Source organism: Sturnira hondurensis, unplaced genomic scaffold, assembly GCF_014824575.4.
Source record: "Sturnira hondurensis isolate 20B ecotype Veracruz unplaced genomic scaffold, ASM1482457v3 Scaffold0010428, whole genome shotgun sequence".
NCBI classification, from domain to species: domain Eukaryota; kingdom Metazoa; phylum Chordata; class Mammalia; order Chiroptera; family Phyllostomidae; genus Sturnira; species Sturnira hondurensis.
This window is the reverse complement of record NW_028083059.1, coordinates 2,513,805-2,538,585: the sequence shown is the minus strand read 5'-3', so window position 1 is coordinate 2,538,585 and position 24,781 is coordinate 2,513,805. Positions and strand designations below refer to the sequence as shown.

At 38.6% G+C, this 24,781-nt stretch overlaps 1 protein-coding gene across 1 annotated transcript in view; it reads left to right on the top strand.

Annotated features, from left to right (window-relative positions):
• FLT3 (fms related receptor tyrosine kinase 3) overlaps nt 1–24,781 on the top strand; it is a 61,180-nt gene that overhangs the window by 3,127 nt on the left and 33,272 nt on the right. Inside the window, exons 2-5 of the mRNA XM_037058889.1 lie at nt 7,864–7,985; nt 16,812–17,017; nt 19,584–19,699; nt 23,976–24,105. Of these exons, the coding sequence (XP_036914784.1) occupies nt 7,864–7,985; nt 16,812–17,017; nt 19,584–19,699; nt 23,976–24,105 (574 nt within the window). The remainder of the gene's footprint in view (nt 1–7,863; nt 7,986–16,811; nt 17,018–19,583; nt 19,700–23,975; nt 24,106–24,781) is intronic.

Sequence of the window (24,781 nt, the reverse complement as noted above, 5' to 3'; positions counted from 1 at the left end):
TTTAATTTGCTCAGCATTATCTTGCCTTTATGCTGTGTCCTTCATTCACTCTGAAATAGAAAGAAAGCTCTTATGAATCTCTCAGTAGGTGGTTTGTTTGAGTGGAGCTTTCGCTTTTGTGACATCGAGATTTTTACCCTGATTTTTGAAATAAGCTTTTGCCACTTCTCAGGTAGCCAGAGTTATATCTTTCTGTCTTCTTGGGTTCTATGAGCTCTACACATAGGTGATTTCATTACCCTTTGATGGATATGTTCTACAGGTGTATCATTAGTGGTCCTCAAGGGATGAAAGCTTTGGCTGCACTTGCTGATTGTTAATTTGAATCATGCATTTCTGTTCTAAGGATACCAACACATGTGAAGGAAATTTAAAAATAATATACAGTACACACACAGTGTTCTTTTGTGGCTAGAGGAATTGCATAAGACCCTAAAAGAGGAACTATTGTTATTTTTTAGGTTAAACAGTAAAAATATTTTTTACTGCTGTCATTATAAGTCCATTGGTAGCCAAGAATCCTCCATAAAATTATTTACAATCCCCATTAAAATAAGATATTATTATTTCTTTAAACTATTATGTTGTGGTTATAAGATAGCCACTAAATTCACTCTTCAAAGGCATTGCCATTTGAGTTCAGATTTTTCTAATGCAAGGGATTCTCTTTTTGGAGGGATGCAGGTAGGACTAACAACACGGGGATTTCGGCACTCAAGTTCCCCATTTGTAAACAAAAAAGAAGATAAGCAGTATCTTAGTCCTTCATCAGATAATACCTACAAAGCACAGCTGTGTTTCTCTTTAGACAGGTGTTTTGCAGAAAGAGAAGTGTACAAAATCAGGAGCAATCATTAGGGTTTAGAGTCACAGGATTTTCCTCCTTCCCTTTTCAGACATGTTGAGCATCGACTATGTCCAGGACTTGTGTTAAGTGCCACATAGAACCAGTTTCTTCCCTCCAAGAATTCACAGTCTAATGGGGGTGTCAGTGGGGAAGGGTCAGAAATATAAAAGAAAAACGGCAGTGCAATTTTAAATATATGCACAGAGGTGGAGCCTCTGACCAGACTAGGAAAATAAGGCAAGGCTTTCAAGAGGTAACACCAGAGCCAGCACTAGAAAGCTAAGTATGGGTTGACAGGAAAAGGGAGGATAAGGAGATTCAGGCAAAGAAAACTATACAGAGGTAAGGGACGTGAAGTAGACAGAAAACTGTAATTCCCTTCCTGGTTGCTGGGACACAATGTATGAGGCCTCCAGTAAGAGAGCAGCTAACATTTACAAAGTTGTGACTCAGAAAATTGCCTGCAGACTGTTCAATGGTTAGCTTTTAAAGAATTCAGGATTGCCAGAGGCTCAGTCTGTCCTTTGTGAGGAATGTTATAGTGATATGATAAGGAACTTGGACTTTAGCAAGAAGACCGAGAGTCTCTTGATGGAATTCAGTGGTCTATTTCATCTCTTAGGGTATGTGTCTGTATATGTATATACATGGTGTTATTTTGGAAAGAAGCAAAGAATGCATAAATAAGTAGACCAACAAACTGATGTGTTTTTTTCTCTCTCTCCCTTCTTCTTTTTCTAAAAAAAGAACCAATGAAAAAAAATTTTTTGAGGAATTTTTTTTGAGCTTAATCTGTAGCCCCATGCCCTTTTACTATGGCCAGTGGTGGGACTAACACTCCCATTCTCTTATCACTTGGTCTTGCTGGTGACCAGCCCCATCTTAAGGGTATGTAGGAGTCCCACCCTAAGTCACCACCTTAGCATAAACTCAGTGGTACTCTGACGGTGACCCTTATGAATAACAAAAGACACTGCTATCACTCAGGAAATTCTGAGGGTTTTTGGAGTTTTGTGCCAGCAACCAGCACTAAGACCAAATGTACCACACTAGTCTACTGCTCTTTTTTACTAGAGGAGGAAAATGGGTCCCGAGAAGGTTACATGACTTGTTGAAGTTCAAAGTTGTCAAAGTGGATAACCCTCATGAGACGGACTTGGGACTTGGGTCTTCTGTCTTACCCGGTTATTTCTGTCTTTGCCTCACAGAAGACTTGTCCTGGAGGATGTGTAAATGAGGCGTCCTGCCTTCCCGTGATTTGTTTTATAACGCCTACATCCATCACTTTTCAGTGGAGTAGATTTTACTTTTTACCTGAAATTTTATTTTAAATTCATGCCAAGTATTTTTCTCCGCCCACCCCACCCCTACCCCAGCCCGGTCCCTTCAAAGTAGATGACTTCCGGAGCGCTTTTCTAGGTCTACAGTTGTCCTCCCTGTTCAGACCTGGTTTAGAACTGGACTGTGGGCAGTGCTCCTAGGGTCTGGGAATGGATTCCCAGGAAGAACCTATCTATGCTGGCAAACTCATCCTCTGGCTTTTTTTAAAAATCAGGTTTATTGAGGTACAATTTTCCTGTAGCAGGTTTCACCCTGTTCAGTGTATGGCTCCACGCATTTAACTAACATGTACAGTCACATAACTACCACCACTAACAAGGTACAGAACATGTTCATCTTCCCCCAGACTCCCCTTTTGCCCCTTTCTAGGCAACCCCAGTGCCCACCCCCACCCCGAAGACTAGTAATCTCTATTCTGTCCTTACCACTTTTGTTTTTCCAGAGCATCTGTAAGTGGAATTTAGCAATGTGTAGCCTTCTGGGTATGCTTCTTTTACATAGCACAATTCTTTGAGAGGTATTGATGTTGTTATGTAATCAGTATATTTTATGTATATCAACATATTTTCCATTTCTGTTGCTGAGTAGTATTCCATTGTATGGATGTTCGTCCATTAACCAGCCAGTGTTCATTCGTTTGCTTCTGGTTTCTGGCAGTTATGAGTAAAGCAGCTATAATATAGGTCTGGGGCAAGCATGGGCTTTAATTTTTCTTTGGTAAATACCCAGGAATGATATTGTATTATTGGATTGGATTCCAGTCTTCCAGAATAACTGTATCATCTTTCGTTGCTACAAACGATGTCTGAGATTGTAGTTACTCAGCATCATTGTTGGCACCTGGTATGGTCAGTTTCTTTTGCTTTATGTTTTAGCTATTCTAAAAGTGGGCTAGCAATGTCATTGTGGTTATAATTTGCATTTGCCTGATGACTAATGATGTTGATCATCTTTTTTGTGTGTTTAATTGCCATTCTATTTATTTTTTAAAGATTTTATTTATTTTTTTAGAGATAGGGGAAAGGAAGGGGAGAGAGAAGGAGAGAAATATCCCTTTGTTGCCTCTCCCATGACTTCAGCCAGGGACCTGACCCAAAACCCAAGCACATGCCCTGGCTTGAAATCCAACCTGTGACCTTTCAGTTCACAGGCTGGCACTCAATCCACTGAACCATAACAGCCAGGGTGCCTGCCATCCTGTACTTTGGTGAAGTGTCTCCTAAAATCTTTTGCCCATTTAAAAAAAAAAAACATGGTGATTATATAAATATTCTGTTATGTACTTGAAAGTTGCTAAGAGTACATCTTAAAAGTTCTTATCACAAGAAAAAAATTGTAACTATGTGAGGTGATGAATGTTAATTATACTTATTGTATAACCATGTCTCAAATATACATATGCCAAATCATTACATTTTACATTTTGCAACCCAATTTAAGCATCACAATGCAGCGATGTGGGTTCCCTGCCCTGGTAAACAATTAAGGCTCTGTCCCTTACTATGTAACAGGCATGCCCAGACCAAAAAAAAATGGCCCAAATGAAAGAACAGATCAAAGCTCCAGAAAAAAATACAACTAAGCGACGAAGAGATAGCCAGCCTATCAGAGGCACAGTTCAAAACACTGGTAGTCAGGACGCTCACAAAATTGGCTGAATATGGTTGTAAATTACATGAAAAACTTAAGGTTACACTAAGTGAAATAAAGGAAATTTATAGGGAACTGACAATGACAGGAAGAAAACCGGGACTCAAATCAACGGTGTGGACCAGAAGGGAGAAAAAAACATTCAACCAGAACAGAATGAAGAAATGAGAATTCAAAAAAATGAGGAGAGGCTTAGGAACCTCCAGGACATCTTTAAACATTCCAACATCTGAATTATAGGGGTACCAGAAGGGGGAAAGAGGAAGAGCAACAAGTGGAAAACTTATTTGAACAAATAATAAAGGAGAACTTCCCCAATCTGGCAAAGGATATGGACTTCCAGGGAGTCCAGGAAGCTGAGAGAGTTCCAAAGAAGTTGGACCCAAGGAGGAACACACCAAGACACATCATAATTACATTAGTCAAGATGAAAATGAAGGAGAGAATCCTAGAAGCAGCAAGAGACAAAGAGACAGATACCTACAAAAGAGTTCCCACAAGACTGTCAGTTGATTTCTCAAAAGAAACCTTTCAAGCAAGAAGGGGCTAGAAAGAAGTATTTGAAGTCATGAAAGGCAAGGATTTACACCCAAGATTACTCTATCCAACAAAGCTATTATTTAGAATGGAAGGGCAGATAAAGTGCTTCTCATATAAGGTAAAGTTGAAAGAGTTCATCATTGCCAAGTCTCCATTACATGAAATGTTAAAGGGACTTATCTACAAAAAAGAAGATTAAAAATATGAACAGTAAAATGACAGCAAACTCACAGTTATTAACAACTGAACCTAAAACAAAAACAAAAATAAACTAAGCAAACAACCAGAAATGGAATAGAATCCCAGAAATGGAGATCACATGGAGGATTATCAGTGGAGAAGTGGGAGGGGGTGAGGGGGGGAAGAGGTGCAGAGAATAAGTAGCATAAATGGTAAGTATAAGATAGACAGGGGGAGGTTAAGAGTAGTATAGGAAATGTAGAAGCCAGAGAACTTATATGTATGACCCATGAACATGAGCTAAAGGGAGAGAATTGGGGTAGGAGGGGGTGTGGAGGATGGAGAGGAGTAAAAGGGTAAAGGAGGGTGAAATGGGACAACTGTAGTAGCATAATTGATAAAACATATTTTAAAAAAATAAAATAAACAACCCAATTTAAAAGGACTTGATTTTGGTAAAACATATGAACAGACACACTATGGAAGGATATATAGGAAGCCATGTAAATGCCTGAAAGGACACTTCACATCATTAGTAGAAAAATGCAAATTAAGATGACAAGGAGATATAATACATCTATTAGAATGGCTAAAATTAAAAATTCTCATTATACCAAGTGTTGGTGGGGATGTGGCACCACTAGAATTTTAAGAAGCTACTAATAGAAATAGAAAGTGATACAACCTCTTTGGAGAATAGTTTGGTACTTTCTTAAAAAGTTACAGATACCTCACATATGACTTAGGTATTCTACTCCTTGGTATTTGCTCAAGAAAAATGAAAGCATATGTCTATACCAAGACTTTTATACAGATAATCATAGTGCTTTATTAATAAGATCCCCCAAATAGAAACAATCCAAATTCTATCCACAGGTAAATGAATTAAAATATTGTGTTTTATCTGAATACTAGACTACTACCAGCAATTGAAAGCTGATTATATTCTTCAATATTGGCTAAAAAACAAAACAGAGTGAAAGAAACCAGCCTTCCTTCCCAAAATAAAAAGAGTTCATACTGTATGATTCTATCTGTGTGAAATTCTAGAAGTTGGAATTGTAGTGACTGAAAGGAGATGGGACGTTGCTTGGGCATGGGTGAGTAGGGTGGGTAGAAGAGGGTGATTGCAAAGAGGCATGCAGAAACTTTTGGGGGTGATGTCTGAGTTCACTATTTTGACTGGTGATGGTTTTACAGATATATGTATTCATGGGTATTTATGTCAAAAGTTATCAAATTATACACTTTAAATATGCTCAATTTATTCTAGGTCAGTTATACTGAGTAAAACTTTTTAAAAAGTGTAGGGAGAAAATAATATTTGGAAATAAGGTAAGAAAGTATCTTAAGTTTTTTTTTCTTCCTTCCTTCCTCTCCCCCATCTCTCCTTCTCTCTCTCCATCTCTCTCTCTATTTCTATCTCTCTCTGCCCTTGTCCTTGCAGTTATGCTCATTTAGTTTCCTTTAAGACTAGGAGCTCTCTTAAGAGAAATAAAAATGCATAATGCCTAAATGCTAATGTGGTTGTAAATAAAATGATTACCTTTTCACCTTCCATTTCACAACATCAAATGGTATAGCACCTCTGGAAAACAAGAAGGCAGTGCATACCAAGAACCATTGAAATATATTTATGTCCTTGATCCACTTATTCCTCCTCTGGAAATTCATACTAAGGAAATAATATTTTAAAAGTGAAAGGCTTAGTGAAATATTTTAAAAAAGCAGGGGGAAGCAGTCAAATGCAAGCAGAGGAATGATTGGGTCATTTTATATCCACTAAAAGAATGCAAATCAATTATGCATAGCATCATAAAAAGGCTTGTATTGTATTTAAATCAGAATATAAAATTGTTTCTACTCTATCAATACAATTAATTGAAAACTATGTACAAATAGGAAAGGTTCTAGAAAAATGAAAATGGTTCATTTGTCAGAACATCAGGATTTAGAGTAAATTTTTACTTCTAGTTCCACTAACATTGGTATAATGTGGATTCTTTTTTTTAAAATTTTATTTATTTATCTTTGAAGGGGAAGGGAAGGAGAGAGGGGGAGAAATATCAATGTATGGTTGCCTCTGGTGTGTCCCCTGCTGGGAACTGGCCTGCAACCCAGGCATGTGCCCTGACTGGGAATCGAACTGCAATCGTCTGGTTCACAGGCCCGTACTCAATCCACTGAGCTACATCATCCAGGGGTGGATTCTTTAATAGAGAATAAAATAATAAAGGCAGATTAAAAGAAACCAGTAAATGTGTCTTAACATGTAGTTTCCATAGCTGAAATACTGAGATTGTGAAACAGATTACAAGGTACAAAGGTGGCTGGACACAGACACTTACCTCCTGTCTACCAATAGTCCACTCAAATGATAGTAAAAAAAAATTAAGACATAAATATAACATGACAAAGACAACAGGGATGGAGAAAATAAAATTTTGAAAGCTTTAAAGTGCATGAAGAAAGCTGAATCATAAGGTGGAGTTGAGAATGCTGAGAAGCAACCTGATTTTCACTGCAGGACCCCCAAAGAGTACAAATTGTCAGCACTGCTCCCACAGTGTGGGCGGCAGGCAAAAGGGAAACGAGTCCTCTCTGGTGAAGCTGAGCAGCCCCTCAGAAAACCTAAAGATAACCACAGAGAGAGGATCAGGCAGCAGCAGGTCATACCATGTGCACTGAGCTTACACAGTCATTTTGTGCTGCATTATGATACATGAGCAAACTGTCATGGATCATCATTTATTTGGGGAAAACCTCCCTATAATAGGAGAATGGAAGTAAAAGAGAAAGAATCAAAGAAATAATGAAAGAAAACCTCTTTAAAGAGAAGAATATGAGTTTCTAGATTGAGAAGGCCCACTGAGTATCTAATACTGCAGATGAATATAGTCTCAAAAAAGCACATATTTTTGAAAGTTTTAGTGCACAAAGGTCTACAAGCATCTGTAAAAAAGAAGAAATGGTTTGTATACAAACAATCAGCTCCTCAGTTTACCAGTGTCACTTCAAGTGCTTAATACCCACATGCACCCAGTGACAACCACATGGAGTAGTGCAGATAGAGGGTGTTTCCATCGCTGCAGAGCATTCTGTTGAACAGCACTGATCTAAGTGCCTCTGCTCCTCAAGTATAGTTAAAACTTGCCCTTATGAAATTGTATTTCCTGCATACTTTCCTGCTGGCCACTTGTCCTTGATTATCTTTTGTGGTGTGTCATTTTGTTGCAAGCTGAGTACATAATTTTCTTTCTAAGGCGTGTACGTATCAACATCATTGTTTTTATTTTGTTTTACAGCTGTTTTTTCAGCAATGATATTTGAGACTATTACAAATCAAGATCTGCCTGTGATCAAGTGTGTTTTAATCAATCATAAGAACAGAGATTCATCAGTGGGGATAACATCATCATATCCCATGGTAAAGTAATATCAATATTATATGTTTAGCTATTTTCTCTGGAAACGATTGAGACCTGCCATGGCTATATTGGCCTTTCTTTCGATGTATTTGAGTATATTATGTACTCATATCTGGTGCATATGAGCATCTATACTCATTGCTACCTGGCACTCCATTCCATCAAGTTATGTTCTCTTTGAGTTTGGTTTCAGGAAGGACACTGATACTCAGCATGAATAAGTAACAGGAATTTTCCTTTCTTCTTAAAGAGAATCCAGATTTCTCTCTCAAGACTGAGTCCCCAAATTCTAACTACCTCCTGGATATGGAGAAATAAATTTTCCATTTGCTTGTTAAAATTCACCTCCATTCATTCCACTTCTATTTCCCCAAACCTGCCCCCATTCTTGTGGTAACTAATTTCTGTGTATGGCCCTGTCTTGTTCGCAGGCTTGAAAACTCAGTGCCATTTTGGAGTACTTAGTGTCTTTTGCTTTCACATTGGATCAGTTGCCAAGCCTCGTCAATTTCCATCTTTTCTTCTCTCTCATCTAATCACCTCAGATTCTTTAAATTGCACTGTCACTTCCCTAATTCAAGCCCTCATTAACTCCATGTTAATCGCAGTCATAGTCTACGTGGCTTCTTCCTTTCGCAGTTCATCTCAGACGACCTGTCAGACTCTTCTTGAAGCACAGCTCCATCCTCTACTGCCTGCCTGGAGACTGTCAGTGACCTCAGTCAGATTAATGTGCAAATTGCTCCATAATCCGACTCTGGCTCCTTCAGACTCCAATCTCTATTTTCATTACTCTTCTCCTTCTTATTATTAATCCAACATAGCCTAGGTGTTTATGCATATAAAGGAAACTTAAATGGTAGACAACTGATAATATTAGAAGTCTATGTGCAATAAAAAGCGAACCTAAATTAGCCAATTCTGTGGACATTTCCAGTTAAGGGTTTATACAAATAGAGAGTCACTATTTTCTTTTGCATAAGTGAGCATGTAAACACATGACATGATAGCCTATGTGCCCCCAAATCAGAGATATTAGAAATATTCTAAAATTTTTGAATCAGTGTGAAGTGGGTTTTAATGACATTCTACATGACTTAAAACACCTAATTTCCTGTATTACTTTTTTTATGTCAGAGGCATGATTGATTTGAAATTTTAAATTGCTATTGGTATCACAATACATTGACTCACTGACATTATTTGCATACACAGCATTTCAGTGCAGACAAAAAATAATATTATTTCTGTAGTGTTTTAAATTTTTATTGTCTTTTCAACATCAGAAAATAAATGTATACATTTAAGTGTTTCCTTATAAAATAATCTTTTTTGTAAACTTTTCATTTTATTTATTTTCAGAGAGAGGAGAAGGGAGGGAGAAAGAGGGAGACAAACATTGATTGGTTGCCTGTTGAGCACTCCCAGCTGGGGACCTGGCCCACAACCCAGGCATGTGGTATGACTAGAATTGAACTGGTGACCTTTTGGTTTGGTGACCTTTTGGTTCAGCAGCCTTTTGGTTCTCAGGCTGGCGCTCAAACCACTGAGCCACACTAGCCATGGTAAAACACAGTTTTAAAAGAAATTAATGATGATTGGTCCTGGTTGCTAGTATTAAGTCCTGCGTTATTTTTGCATGTAGTATAAATCGTATTTTTATGCAATATTCAGGATTATATTGAGACCCAGTAGTTCTTAAACAACATTAAACAAACAACCATAGAAATTCTGTGACAAAGGTGAATATTCCTCATCATGCGTGGTCATTTCCTTGAAGCTGAAGCTGCTGTATTTGAGCATCTCTCCATTTCAATGTGGAGTGGAATGTTAGGGTGTCTGTAGCTTTTCATTTACTTATTTACTTTTTTAATCTTTATTGTATTTTTTCCATTACCATTTAGTCCCCTTATTCCCTCTTCCCCCCAGCAAACACCACACTGTTGCCCAAGTCCATGAGTCCTTTTTCCTTTTTGCTCAATCCCTCCACCCCTCACCCTCTAACTTCCACCCCACCACTAGCTGTCATCCTGCTCTCCATCTATGAGTCTGTCCCCATTTTTCTTGTTAGTTCAATTTGTTCATCAGATTCTACATATGAGTGAAATCATATGTCATTTGTTTTTCTGTGACTGGCTTATTTTACTTAGCATTATGTTCTTCAGGTCCACTCATGCTGTTGCAAAAGGTAACATTTTCTCCTTTTTCATGGCTGAGTAGTATTCCATCATAGTAATGTCCTATAGTTGTTTTATGCACTCTTCTACTGATAGACACTTGGGCTGCTTCTGTATCTTGGCAATCGTAAATAACGCTGCAATGAACATGGGATGCTTATGTTCTTTCAAATTAGTGTTTGGGCTTCTTTTGGATATATTCCCAAAAGTGGAATTGCTGGGTCAAAGGCAGATTCATTTTTAATTTTTTGAGATATCTCCCTACTGCTTTCCATGGTGGCTGCATCAGTCTGCATTCCCACAAATAGTGTGAAAGTGTTCCCCTTTCTCCACATCCTCACCAGCACTTGTTGTTTGTTGATTTATTGATAATAACCATTCTGACAGGGGTGAGGTGGTATCTCATTGTGGTTTTAATTTGTATTTCTCTGATGACTAGTGACATTGGGCATCTTCTTATATTTCTATTGTCCCTCTGTATGTCCTCCTTGGAGAAGAAGGGCCTCTATTCAAGTCTGTTGCCCATTTTTTAATTGAATTGTTTGATTTTTTTGGTGTTCAGTTTTGTAAGTACTTCATAAATTTTGAATATCAACCTCTTATCAGACGTATTGGTGAATATGTTATTCCATTCTGTGGGTTGTCTTTTTATTTTGTTGATGATTTCCTTTGCTGTGCAAAAACTTTTTAGTTTGATGTACTTCCATTTGTTTATTTTTCTTTCATTTCCCTTGCCTGGGGAAATTGTTCTCATACAAAATTGCTACAAGCAATGTCCAAGATTTTGCTGCCTATGTTTTCTTCTATGATTTTTATGATTCGGGTCTAACATTTACATCTTTGATCCATTTTGAATTTATTCTTGGGTGTGGTGTAAGAAGGTGGTCTAGTGACACTTTTCTGGACATATCTCTCCAATGTTTCCAATGCCATTTATTGAATAAACTGTCTTCAGTTCATTGTATGTACTTGGTTCTTCTCTCAAATATTAATTAACTATAAAGGTGTAGGTTTATTTCTGGGCTCTCTATTCTGTTCCCCTGATCTATGTGTCTGTTTTTAATGCCATTACCATGGCCTTGTGTTTGGATTACTATGGCCTTATAATATAGTTTGATATTAGGTAGTGTGATTCCTCCAACTTTGTTCTTCTTTCTTAGGATTGCTGTTGCTATGCAGGGCCTTTTGGGATCCCACATACATTTTTGAAATATTTGTTCTAGTTCGGTGAAATATGCCATTGGAGACTTGATAGGAATTTCATTGAATCTTTCGATTGCTTTGGGGAGCATGCACATTTTTTAGTGGTATGTGGCGGATATTGTACCAACCTTGAATTCTCAGGATAAATTCCACATGATTATGCTGCGTGATCTTTTTGATGCATAGCTGCGTTTGGTCTGCTAATCCTTCGTGGAGGCCTTTAGCATCTATGTTCATCAGGGATGTTGGCCTATAATTTTCTTTCTTTGTAGTGTCTTTATCTAGTTTTGAAACTATGATAATGTAAATGAGTTTGGTAGCCTTCCCTCCTCTTGAATTTTATGAAATAGTTAGAGAAGGAAAAATGTTAGTTCTTCTGAGAATGTTTGGTAAAATTCACCTGGGAAGCCAAACTGTCCAGGCTTCTGTTTCTTGAGAGTTTTTTGATTACTCTTTCAATATCGCTAGGTATAATCTGTCTATTCAAATTCTCTGATTCTACCTTGCTTAGTTTTGGAAGACTAAAATTCCATTTCATCCAGGATATCCAGTTTGTTGGCATATTTTTGTTCATAATATTTTCTTAAAATCCTTTATATTTCCTTGGTGTCGGTTGTTATTTCTCCTCTTTCATTTTTTATTTTATTTATTTGGGTTCTTTCCCTTTTTTTCTTGATGAGTTTGGTTAAAGGTGTGTCAATCTGATCTATCTTTTCAAAGAACCAGCTCTTGTATTCACTGATCTTTTATTTTTTTAGACTTTATTTCATTTATTTCTGCTCTGATCTTTACTATTTCCTTCCTTCTACCCAAATAAAAAAAGGTTTCTATTTATTCCATAGTTCACAGTTCTCAGATGAGACATCTTTCTGGAAATGTTGTAGTCCAAGGGGGTTTTGAATAAACAAACACTCTTTAGTAAACAAAACTTCCCCACGTAAATCTAATAAATAAGCTTCTATATCCTTAACTATATTACTAGTATAGCCTGTACCCAAAATAAGATGCTGTTACTTTTCCTACAAACCACCTAACAGTTCTTTAAAATCTGAATATTTTCATCATTTTTATTTCTGTTTGAATATTAAAATGTTGTGTGCTGGGTTTCTCCACTGCAAAGTTACTACTTTTTCTTTGTAATTAACAAATATTTGAGGGGAGATGAAAATATCTTTTTTCTCCTCTGGTTTTTGCCTGCTGATTTTTAGCTTCCATTGGTGGACTTTTGCTACGATTACTACTGTGATGTTTGCCTAATGGTGATTTTTTTTCTTTTTGCCCAGTCCCTCTACATGTATCAATTGGCATTTTTCTGCGAGGGAGAGCTATCCCTTCTCTGTTTTATTGGTTTATTCAATTATTTATTTACATCAGTATGGACTCATATAGATGTTTATCTTATGCCATGAGTTCTAACCCCAAACTGTCCTTTTTGTTTTGGTGTACAAATGGCTCGGCATCTGGCTATTGAGACCTATTTCAGGTTGGCCCTTGTCTCTTCAGCATATCCTCTTCTTTTTTCAGCACTTCCTTACATTTTAGCACTACAACATACTTGAGGCTCACCTTGTCTTTTTCTTGCCTCAGCCCTGGAGGTCACTACTTCTCCAAGGAGCCCTGGTTGATTGGAGAAGAGTATTTAGAAACCAAGATCTGGGAGCTGGATGTACTCATTGCTGCTGGGATGTCACTGCTTGTAGTCCCTCTTAGCTGGCAGAGCTAGGAAATGTACGTGTGCGCTAACCCCACACACACTGTGTTAGTATCTGTCTCTATCACATCTGCATCTATCTGTGCATTATCTATCTACCTATTTATCTATCATCTGTCTTATCTATTATCCATCTCTCCATCCATCACCATAGGTCAGGCTGACAACTCTGATTTCGATTTGGTACCAGTGTTCATTCCAGCTTTCCCTCTTTCCTTATTTGTATTTCTCTTGGACAGTAAGAAACCTAGCTCTCATTGTCTGTAATACTTACTTATATATTTAATCCAAATATATATGTAAACTAGTTTCAGAATTGTTAACCCACATCCCAATGAGAAACAGGCGTACTAATTGGAATACTGTATTTGTGTTTCAGTTATTTTTGTCTTTGACCTTATTGTATCCAAAGGATTATTTTCCAAAGTTCCTTGGGTCAATTCTTCACTTTCTTACCCCCTTCACTATGGCTATGTTATTATTTATTTGTTACACATTAAATTCATTTGGTTTGTGCTTCATTCTGAGTTCTTCTCGTATCCTGGTTGGTGTTAATTATTATTTTTATAAGTATTTGAAACACAATTATGGTCCTAAAACACAAAGCAATATAAAAAGGTATACTCAGAGAAGTATCCCTCCCCCCCTCATCTTTATTACCAAGTTTTCATCTTTTTTCTAGTTATAGTTACCCCCTATAATTAACCACTTCCTTTAGAATTTATTATTATTACTTACTGTATTTCTTGTGTGCAGTTAAGCAGATACATATGTATTTTCTTACATCCCCTTCTTTTTTGTATGAAGTGAGGCATGCTTCAAAGTAGATACTTTCTCTACTTAGCTTTCTTCACCTTACAGTACACATAGGAAATTGCTTCACGTCAATGCACAGAGACTCTTCTTTTTCTTCTTTACAGCTCTATAGTCCTCCATTGTACAGGTGTGCCATAGTTTATTTGACCACTCTCCTATGTATGAGCATTTAAGGGTGTTTCCAATATTGTACGGTTACAAGTGACACTGTAGTTAATTGTTGGAGGTATATTTCTCGAAGTGGGATTGCTGGTTCAAACAGTGAGTGCACATGTAGTTTTATTAGGTATTGCCAAATTCCCCCCTACAAGGGTTGTACGAGTTTGTAATCCTCCAGCAGTGTACCAAGGTAACCGTTTCCTCACAGCCTCACCAACACAATGTGTTGCTCTGCTTAAAGATTTGTGCCAGTGTGATAGATGAGAAGTGATAGTTCGGTGTTGTTTTAATTTACATTTTTTAATTATAAGCAAGGTTGAGCATTTTTCATATGTTAAAGAGCCATTCCTTATATTTTATGTCGGAATGGTCTATTCATTTCATTTTCCCATTTTTCTACTCTGTTTTTTGTCCCATGTCACTCAATTTTTAAAACTTATTTATATATTAGGGGTATTTGTTCTTTATTTGTAATATATATTGCAAATAATTTCTTTAAGTACATCAGATTTTTAAAAAGTTTATTCGGTGCCATCTTTTAAGATTCAGCTTCATTGCTGGACTTCAATGAGGCATGCCCACCACCCCAGCTTGGAAGCTACCTATCCCTGCTCTGAATTTTCAGAGCACTTAAATTTTACCTTTCAAAGTAGTCAGTACTTTTTTATGGTTGGCATTCTATTTCAGTTTTACTTCAGTTTATTAGTAGACTCAAAAATCTTTAAGGCCCTGGCTGGTGTGGCTCAGCTGATTGAGCATCATTCTGCAAAGCAAAAGGTCACTGGTTCGATTCTCAGTCAGGGCACAAGGTTGGGTTTCAGGTTTGGCCCCCCATTGGGGTGCGTGTGAGAGGCGACTGATACATACATGTTCCTCTCTCATATCAATGTTTCTCTCCCTTTCTTTCTCCTTCCTGTCCCCTCTGTCTAAAGCTAAATGAATAAAATCTTTTAAAAAAACCTCTTTAAGAACAAGATTAGTGTCTTTTCTTTCTGGTTTCATAGATTGCCTGGCAGGTGGTCAACGAGCACTTATCAGATATTAATTAAATGAATGTATCAGATACTGCTGAATAAGTAAATAAATAAAGCCAGAAATATGGTTTATGACCAGTAGCAGAAGAGCTACCTTGCTCTTCACCTGAAGAAGCTTTAGTGTACGTGTGTGCATGAAATATATGCTACATGTCAGAGGGTGGGAGGTGAGGGTTCCAGAAGCAGAAGTTGCTACCCCATCTTCCTCTCAGTATATCTCAGTTTTCTGAAGCAGGCAAAGAGTGTGGTGGTGGCAGTGAGCCCATGGGGAATATCTGCCCAGAAAATAGTTTGATTTTAAATTCCCTTTATCACAGATATCAATTTATAATTACTATGTAGATTCTTATGTTCATTTATTACAAATTTTGTGATTCTTGTCTGTATATTAGTTTGCTCAAGCTGTCATAACTAAGATTCAAAGACTGGGTTGCTTAAACTACAGAAGTTCATTGTTTCACAGTTCTGGAGACTAGAAGTCTGAAATCTGGATGTCAGCAGGGTTGGTTCTTTCAGAGGGTGGTGAGGGAAGGCTCTGCTCCAGGCCTCTCTCCTGGGCTCATAGGTGACCCTCTTCATGTTCACATGGCATTCTCCCTGAGTGTCTATCTTCTCCAAATTTCCTTTTTTTAAAAAGATTTTATTCATTTACTTTTAGAGAGAGGGGAAGAGAGGAAGATAGAGAGGGAGAGAAACCTTGATGTGAGAGGGAAACATCGATTGGTTGCCTCCCATGTGCCCCAACTGGGGGGGACTGGGGCCACAACCCAGGCATGTGCCCTGACTGGGNTAAACTACAGAAGTTCATTGTTTCACAGTTCTGGAGACTAGAAGTCTGAAATCTGGATGTCAGCAGGGTTGGTTCTTTCAGAGGGTGGTGAGGGAAGGCTCTGCTCCAGGCCTCTCTCCTGGGCTCATAGGTGACCATCTTCATGTTCGCATGGCATTCTCCCTGAGTGTCTATCTTCTCCAAATTTCTTTTTTTAAAAAAAGATTTTATTCATTTACTTTTAGAGAGAGGGGAAGGGAGGAAGATAGAGAGGGAGAGAAACCTTGATGTGAGAGGGAAACATCGATTGGTTGCCTCCCATGTGCCCCAACTGGGGGGGACTGGGGCCACAACCCAGGCATGTGCCCTGACTGGGAACCAAACTGGTGACCTTTTGCTTTGGGGGGACAATGCTCGACCAACTAAGCCACACTGGTCAGAGCCAAATATCTTCTTTTTATAAGGACACCAATCATATTGGATTAGAACCCACTCTAAAGGCCCCATTTTAACTTTATTACTTCTGCAAAGATGTTATTGCAAAATAAGGTCACATTCAGAGGTCTTGGGGGTTAAGACCCCCCCCATACGAATTTGGGTGGGGAGACAAAATTCAACCCATAAGAGCCTGTAAAACATTTTAGAAATGCAGCCTAAAGTTCTCTCTCTCTTTTTTTAGAGAATTATAATTAATGAAATTTTCGGTCAGTGATATGTTCTCAAGGGGTTGTTATTGCAGCATATCAACATGTACGTATCAATATTTGATGAAGGTCCCAAATAAGAGGCTGCATGCAACATGCACTTGTGCCCTTTCTAGTGTGGCTGAGTGGGTTGAGCACTGGCCTGGGAACTGAAAGGTTGCCGGTTCAACTCTGGTCAGGGCACATGCCTGTGTTTCAGGCCAGGTCCCCAGTTGGTAGAAGCAACCGATCAATGTTTCCTCTGTAACACAGGCATCAGAACCCCCGGAAGACCTTGGCTGTGCCTTGAGGCCTGCAAGTGCGGAGGAGGCGGTCTATGAAGCAGCCACTGTAGAAGTAGACGAGTCTGCGTCCATCACACTGCAAGTGCTGGTCACCACCCCAGGGAACATTTCCTGTCTCTGGGTCTTTAAACGCAGCTCCCTGAATTGCCAACCCCGCTTTGATTTACAAAACAGGTAAGGGAGGGGTGTGGATGTGCAACCATGAGGATTTACGGCAGACGCATTTTTGACCTAAAAGTAGTTTTTGCTTCATTTAGAGTTTATTTATAAATTTCTGTAACTATTATCTCCAGTTGAAATAGTGTAACTACAACTCTTATCTCCAGCGAAATAATGAACTAAAAATATAGTTAGGGCATTGATGTATGGCATTATATGTATTTGGTAAAACCCATAGGATGTACAACACAAAGAGTGAAGCCTAATGTAAACTGTGAACTTTAGTTAATGTAAATAATGGTTCATCAATTGTAGCAAATATACCACACCAACCAAGATGTTAATAATAAGGAAACTGTGGGGAGGGGGGTGGTAGGCAGAAGGGTGTATGTGGAATTTCTCTGTACTTTCTGCTCAATTTTTCTGTAAATCTAACATTGCTCTAAACAAGTCTATTAATTTAAAAAATTTTATATAGATATATCGGTAGATATAGTTAGGGCCTATAAGCTAGGGCAAAGCAGTGACTAGCTGGTAAAATATGAAACAAATAGTGAAAAGGCTACTTGGGGTTTTTAAGGTGCCTTGTTTTTTAATTGTCTTAAAGATAAAAAAGTTGTAAAGTTTTCATTACATTCTAGTTCAAGTAGCAAGAAGCTTCTTTCTGGGAAATGCTTGGGAAAAGAACATCTAGTTTTATCTCTTGTCTCCCAGCATGATAAACAGAATGGAAATGTGATATCCACAAAATGTTTTAGCAAGAAATTGATCTCTCTGTGAAGAACACTGGCCTCATGATCCATAAAAATATCTTACCCAATATTTGTGCATTGACATCCAAGCCTGTGTCTAACTGTCCTGGTTGCTGTGACCTGCTGTCCCTGTCCTCTTGCTAAGATCAGATGGGGACAGGAAGCAAGCGGCACAGATATTTAAATGTCCAATTAATAATTCTCAAACTGCCTTTCTCTCTAATTCTTGGAGATGTTTTGGTGCCCAAGAGCTATATAAGGGTAATTGTCTTTCCAAAACAAAACGACAGTAATTGACACCCAAATGACATAATGGGGGGACATCTCTGTAGTGGACTTGTTCCAAGTATTTCTATTGTCTCTTTAAGTTCAAGCAAACTCTTGAGTAATTTTCAGGACGGTGGCTATAATTCTGAAGTTTGGTTCTAAACCTTTGAACGCATTCATTTTCTTTTCCTCTTTTGAGACTGCATTACTTCTGTTTTTCGGCTACCTTTGTCTTTGGGTTGAACCAAAACACTCTTGTATTAAGAATTTTGGCTTCAAGAAATGATCTGCTAATCTTATTAAAATTTGATGCCACAACAGTTCTCACTGGATTGACACCAAAAAAGCGAAGTGAAAAAGTAGGGTTCTCTTCACTCTGTGAGAGGGGGCCTTTTTTGCTTTAGAATGGGCAGCCATGTTGTTTGCCAAAGTCATAGATAGGTCCTGTGTGGATTCTTTAACTTAGTATCAAAAACATTTGTAGAAACTTTTTCGCAGATCATATGAGGAGAGGGAATGGTTCAGAGAAAGAAGGCCCATCACAAAAATATCTCTAGAAACAATTCAAATGTGTATATGACCCAGTAATTCGCTGTCTAGATGAATGCAAGCACAAATGCTCTTAACTCTGCCGCCTGGAGCTCTGAGCCAGGGCTTCTCCAATATGAGGTGCATTTGGATGCTCTGGGGGTCTTGTTACAATGCAGATTCTGGTTCAGTAGGTGTGGGTGATACCTGAGATTCTGCATCTCTATCAACTCCCAGCTGATGCAAACTCAGTCGGGGAAAGACCACACTTTGAATAGTAAAGATCTACAAGTCAGGAAGTGTCCATTTACATCCAACATTACTTAACAAACTGCTGGAGAAATACTTTGGGCTTTAATGAGAATGAGTATTGCCAAACACACACCAAAGTTGTTTCTTTGAGTGAATGCCACTGGCCAAATTTATTTTTACCAAATATCTGAAAAGTTAAAAATACAAACATTAAGACATCTATTTTTTTTTATGCCTATGTGATATGTCAGTGTCACTTTTACGTCATTGGAAAATGTCTTGTGTCAGGTTATGGCTGAATCCACTCATTTACAGAGGCACAGACTGTCTTTCTCAGTGTATCTTTTACAGTGATCTGATTCTGAAAATGGGAACTGAGTCTGGTGGTTAGGTGACTGGGCCAGTGTGATTGTGGAGGGTGTTTTGTCACCGAAGGGAATGGCCTGCTTGCCGCTGCCAGTGGGAGCACACCCTGCACATTGGTGATTTTTGATGGAAGATTTCCCTCCAGGGGGCTTGGAAAGCATGAGGTGAAGGTGCTGGAACAGATGTCCTTTGCTTTCCAGGGAGAGGCTAGTTAAAAATCAAGGTCAAACTAACAGGGCCCAGGCTGAGTGCTGGGCATGGGACAGAAGCTGTGTTCTCCACGGAGCAGCAGTCCGTGCCCTAGTCAGAGACAGAATGTGGGAGACACCCGACAGGCTTCTGACTCAGTATGAAATATTTTGTTTTTAGTTTCACACGTTTTCCAAAATAACCAGTTCTCTTTCTTGCTTTTTCAGAGGCGTTGTTTCCATGTTAATTTTGAAAATGACAGAAACACAAGCTGGAGAATACCTACTTTTTATTCAGGGTGCTGAGACCAATTATACTATATTGTTTACAGTGAGTATAAGAAGTAAGTGCACCTCGCTCCTAGGGCTTCACCATAGATGATGACATTGTTTAGAACTCACGAGTTTTTCGTAGATGCTCTGCACATAATATACAGGTTTCCCTCAATGCATGGTTGAACTGATCGAATTCAATTCAGTCATCTGTGTGGCGTATTGAGACTCTCTGATGGGACCCATGGAGTAGCAGATTCAGCACTCTGAGAAACCCAGGCCATCCTCTCTTCAGTGAAAGATGGCTGGCAGGGAAGAAATGGAAAACATTTTGACCTTGGAATCAGAAGACCTGGATTCTTATTCTGGATCTGCTGTTACCACCTCTGGCAGGTCACTTAGTCACCCTGAGCCTCAATTCCTATACCTGTAAAAAAGGGATAAAAATACACACCTCGTGGATTATAAGATCTTAGCACAACCCATCATCTCGGAGAGTGTGTCTGCTCTTTCCAGGATGGTAGCCACTGGCCACACGTGTTGGTTGGACACTTGAAGTGTGACCAATGTGACTGAGGAACCAAAGCTTTAATTTTATTTAACTTCGATAAATTAAGATTTTAATTTAAAATGCTGCATCTTGCTAGTGGCTGCTGTATGTATACAAATGCCCGATCACTAGGCAAACTGCAAGGAATAATCCAAATCTTCTTAACCGGAGAGGCAACTGTGTGGCAGAATCACCACCTGTGTATGTCTTCTGGCTTCTTGTTTCCTCTCAATTGCGCACTGCCCCAGTGAGCATGCAGTTTTGTGGTGTAAACACTGAGCACTTTACTTCCCGGGACAGACAGGACTAGAGGCAGGTGCATTCCCATAGGTCCTACTGCTCCTAGGGGCCAGGGCAGGCCTCCCAAAACTCTAAGCTTGTGCCTCAGTAAGTTAAGATCCCTGGCTACACATTGGTGGGACTTGCTGGGGCCCCCTCTTCCTTGTCAGTGACTAGAAGGCACAAAGCTCAGGTGTGGTTCACATGAGTCCTGCCAGCAGATGTGCCCAGGCTCAGGATCAGCCTTTGGGACGGTGTTCTGCGTGTACCCTCTCCATCCTTACCGTGATCCTGCCTACACGTAGGAGAGAAAATTGACACATGAGGGGTGTGATGAAGGGCACAGTTAAAGCTGAGTTTAGCCAGGTCTGCGCTTCTTGCACCACACTGCACAGGTTTGCAGTCAAAGCTGCTGACAGCAGCACTTGTGGCCAGTGAGGTTCCCAGAAGTGTAATTTTACCGGCATTAGGGATGGGTTGTCCGTTCTGAAGTTATCCTGTAGGGCAAAAATTAGGTTAAGTCAAAATTAGCCATCTTTGTTCTGAAAAGCCCTTCAATTACTCTGAGATTTATGGAATCAGAGCCTTAGAAGCTCAAAAGACAAGAACTACCTTTTGTTGCTATTTGAGTTTGGTCTTGTTCTCTGTTCCCTCCCCGATTCCTGACTCCCTTCCATGGGACACTGAGTCTGTGTGCCTCCAGATGGACGAGAATAAGAGATTTCTTGCTTGTTCTCATGTTCTCTCTCTCTTTGTGTGTTAATATTTGAATTTGTTTAAGGTTAAGTGGGCATCTGCTGTGTCTCAGTTATACTTCAGATATCTTCTTTTCACTTAGGATTTACAAAAATTTTAACGACAGCCATCCAAATACATTGTGATCTGTTTTTAGCATTCACCTGAGTGGCAAGGTTCAAAAAAATCAAGTGAGACTTGGCAACAGTCCATGGGAAAAAGAGAAAAGGGTTTTGTGAACCACAGGTTCTATGTTAACTGCCAGCGTGGCATGGTCGGGAGAAAGGAAATCTGAACCTTGGCAGTGTTCATAAAAATCTCCTGTTTAGGTTCAGGAAATTAGTAGAAGATTATTATTTTTAGTTCTCCATTTTTTCCCAGATGAATATTGATGACACAGAGCAACCAGGGCAGTGAAGAACTTGGAATTCCTCAAGTTAGGAACAGCAGAAGGAACTGGCAATAGTTAGCAGAGAGGAGGCGATGTATCTGAGGAGAGGGGAAGATGGGCAGCAGTGTGATGACGTCGAGGGGATTCTTCTGGAATGTGACTCAAGAAACCTGGTCTAAATAGTTAGAGTTCCTCGGACGGTTTCTAGTTTTGTTTTTCTTTTAGTGGCAATTATGGTTTTTTTTCTAATTTTTCAATTACAGTTGACATATAATATTATATTAGCTTCATGTACACAGCATTTATATAACTTATGAACTGGTTGGCTTCTAATTTTGAACACATGAAAGATTGACCCGTGGAAGCCCCAGGTCTTCTGATTTTTTAAAGTGTAGTTTTCTACACTTTGCTCTAGAGGCTTGCGTTGGGGCCGATGGTCAGAAATTACAGGGAGAAAACATAAAAACCACTGGAAAATGGAATATTTGCAACACATAATCAACAAAGAGTTAATAATAGTCAGAATAGATAGAGAACTCCTCTACATCAGTAAGAAAAAATAGAAAAATGAACAAAAGACATGAGTGGTCACTTCTTTCTCAAAACCTAAAAGCTAAATGGTCAGAAAACATGTTAAATTAATAATCAAAAAAGTGCAAATTATTACCACAACAAGGTATCATTTTATACCCACTATATTGTTGCGAATTCAGAAGTCTTGGTGAGTATCGGGAACACTAGTCAATGTCAGGTCCTGAGGTGTAAGTGGAAATTAGTGTGACCACTTTGGAGAACATTGTCACTATGTGTAAAACTGAGTGTGCTCACACCATATAAACCAGGAGTTCTACTCCTAGGGGTATTACTAAGAAAACGTACACACTGCCTCAGGAGGAATGCACAAAGTGTTCATAGCACCATTGGTGGTAATATGAAAAACTGGAAACTACCCAAATATCTGCTGCAAAGAAATGGAGTCATAGACTGTGATATATTCACCAGTAGAATACTATGTAATGGTAAAAAAAAAAAAAAAGGAAGTACAATGTATGAACTAAAAACATAAGAGTGGATGAAAAAATGAAGTTGTGCAAGACTACATACTGAGTGATACTTTCTGTGGAAGCTCAAAAACAAACAAGCAAAACTAATATATTCTTTAGGGCTACATGCCTATATGTTGAAAACATTTTTTTAACCCTTATCCAAGGACATGTCCACTCACTTGAGAGAGAGAGAGAGAGAGAGATCAATTGGCTACCTCCTGTATGTGCCCCTACCAGGAATCGAACCTATAATTTTTTCATGTATGAGGCAATGCTCCAAGCAACTGAGCCACCCAGCCAAAGTGGTTGGTGAAAACATTTTTAAAAGCAAGGGAATGATCAGCAAAATTTAGGATAAAGGTTACCTAGGGTTGAGAGAGGGGAAGAAGCACAAAAGTTGATTCAAAGGGGTTTATTAATATTCTGACCTGGGTATGGGTCCATGGGTATTAGTTTTTATTATTATGCTCCAAAATTCACATTTCATTTATTCTTTTGTGTGTGTATATATATATATATATGCATATATATATATATATGCATACACATACAAACACACACATATGTATGAAATATTATGAAACACTTTAAGATAAAATTTATTATAAGATGGGAGATTTCAATTTAGCATAGGGAAACTTTCTTTTAAAAAAAGGTTTGTTGAAAAATGGAAGGATCTATTTGGAAAGGTAGTAAACGCCTGTCCCTGCGGGGCCCAAGGAGAAGTGAAAAGAAAGTTTATATGTTCAGCATCACAGGAGTGGCAGATGGGGGAGGGGCGACGGTGTCATGGTCCAGTGTGAACAGGAGGCCAGTAGAACCTCTCAATTCAGTTCCAGTTCTTTTTATTTTTAATTTTATTTTGCAATTATAGTTAACACTTGGTATTATTCAGTTCCCATTTTAACTCCATCCTATTATACTTTTGCATTTCTAAATATATCATTGCCTAAATCTAGATAAAATTATGTGAAGACAGTTGGGTCTTCAACCATACAAGTATGGGTTTTAAACTTCATGTTATTTCCAGTTTTCTTTTTCCTATTGTGTCAATATTTGTATTTTCACATGGCTTCACTCCACTTGCCTTTAGTTGTCTGTGGATTTATGAAGTGCCCAAAGAAACTGGCTAAGAGCATAAATGCTAAAGTTGGCATTTCAGCCAGAGTTAAATTTATTATGATGGTAAGAAGGGGTTATATTATTATATATATTTGGAGTGGAGCAGAAGACACTGCTATGATATAAAATACTAGCTTTTCTTAATGATGTAGAATTTTTCTGAGGGGGCTGCTAAGATAATTATTTTTAAAAGATTAAAATGTTAATAATTTGTGATGCTTTAGATACACAGCTTTACACATTAAGGAGACCATACTTTAGAAAAATGGAAAATCAGGATGCCCTGGTCTGTGTGTCTGAGAGCATTCCGGAACCAACTGTGAAATGGGTGTTCTGCAATTCACAGAGTGAAAGGTATGCCATGTAATAGAGATAACTGCTAAGATCCCTTTACTTGTTTGGTCTTTTTCTAACCCAGTTTTGCTGTGGTGGATAAATGCATTGAAATTTTTGAAACACAAAGAACAGTGCTTGGCAGACAGTAAGTACCATATAACTGTTTACTTTCGTTTTTTGAAAACATGCCATAGCTACATTTTCACAAAGTAAGAATTCATGCAATTTGAACTAATTAAAATTTATGGAAAAATTTTTATTTAAAAATGGGACTAAAAAGGAGGAAAAAAATCAGGTTATCAAATGACATGCATGTGATCCCAAATTTTCAATGGGAGAGAAAAAGAGATTACCTGTAGATATACATGTACTGTGTGCGTAGACCACCAGCACCACCACAACAACAACAAAAATTAGAGAGCTGCACACCAAAATCTAGGTAATTTAAAGCCCATTTATTTTTCCCCCTAAATTTTCCAAAATTCCTACAGTGAGTCCAACTATTGTTGTCTTATTGTCCCTGAAACAGACTGGCCTGGAGTGGGTCTGCCTCAGGCTAGCCTAAAGCATGTGTGTCCTTGACTTCGTGCAGGAAGGATTTCACAATGCCTGTCCAGGTGATTCTGAGATCCAGTTTATGAAACCTGGGGGCAGTGAAACAAGGAAGGGCGTAGGACAGAAGAAACAGCAGGAG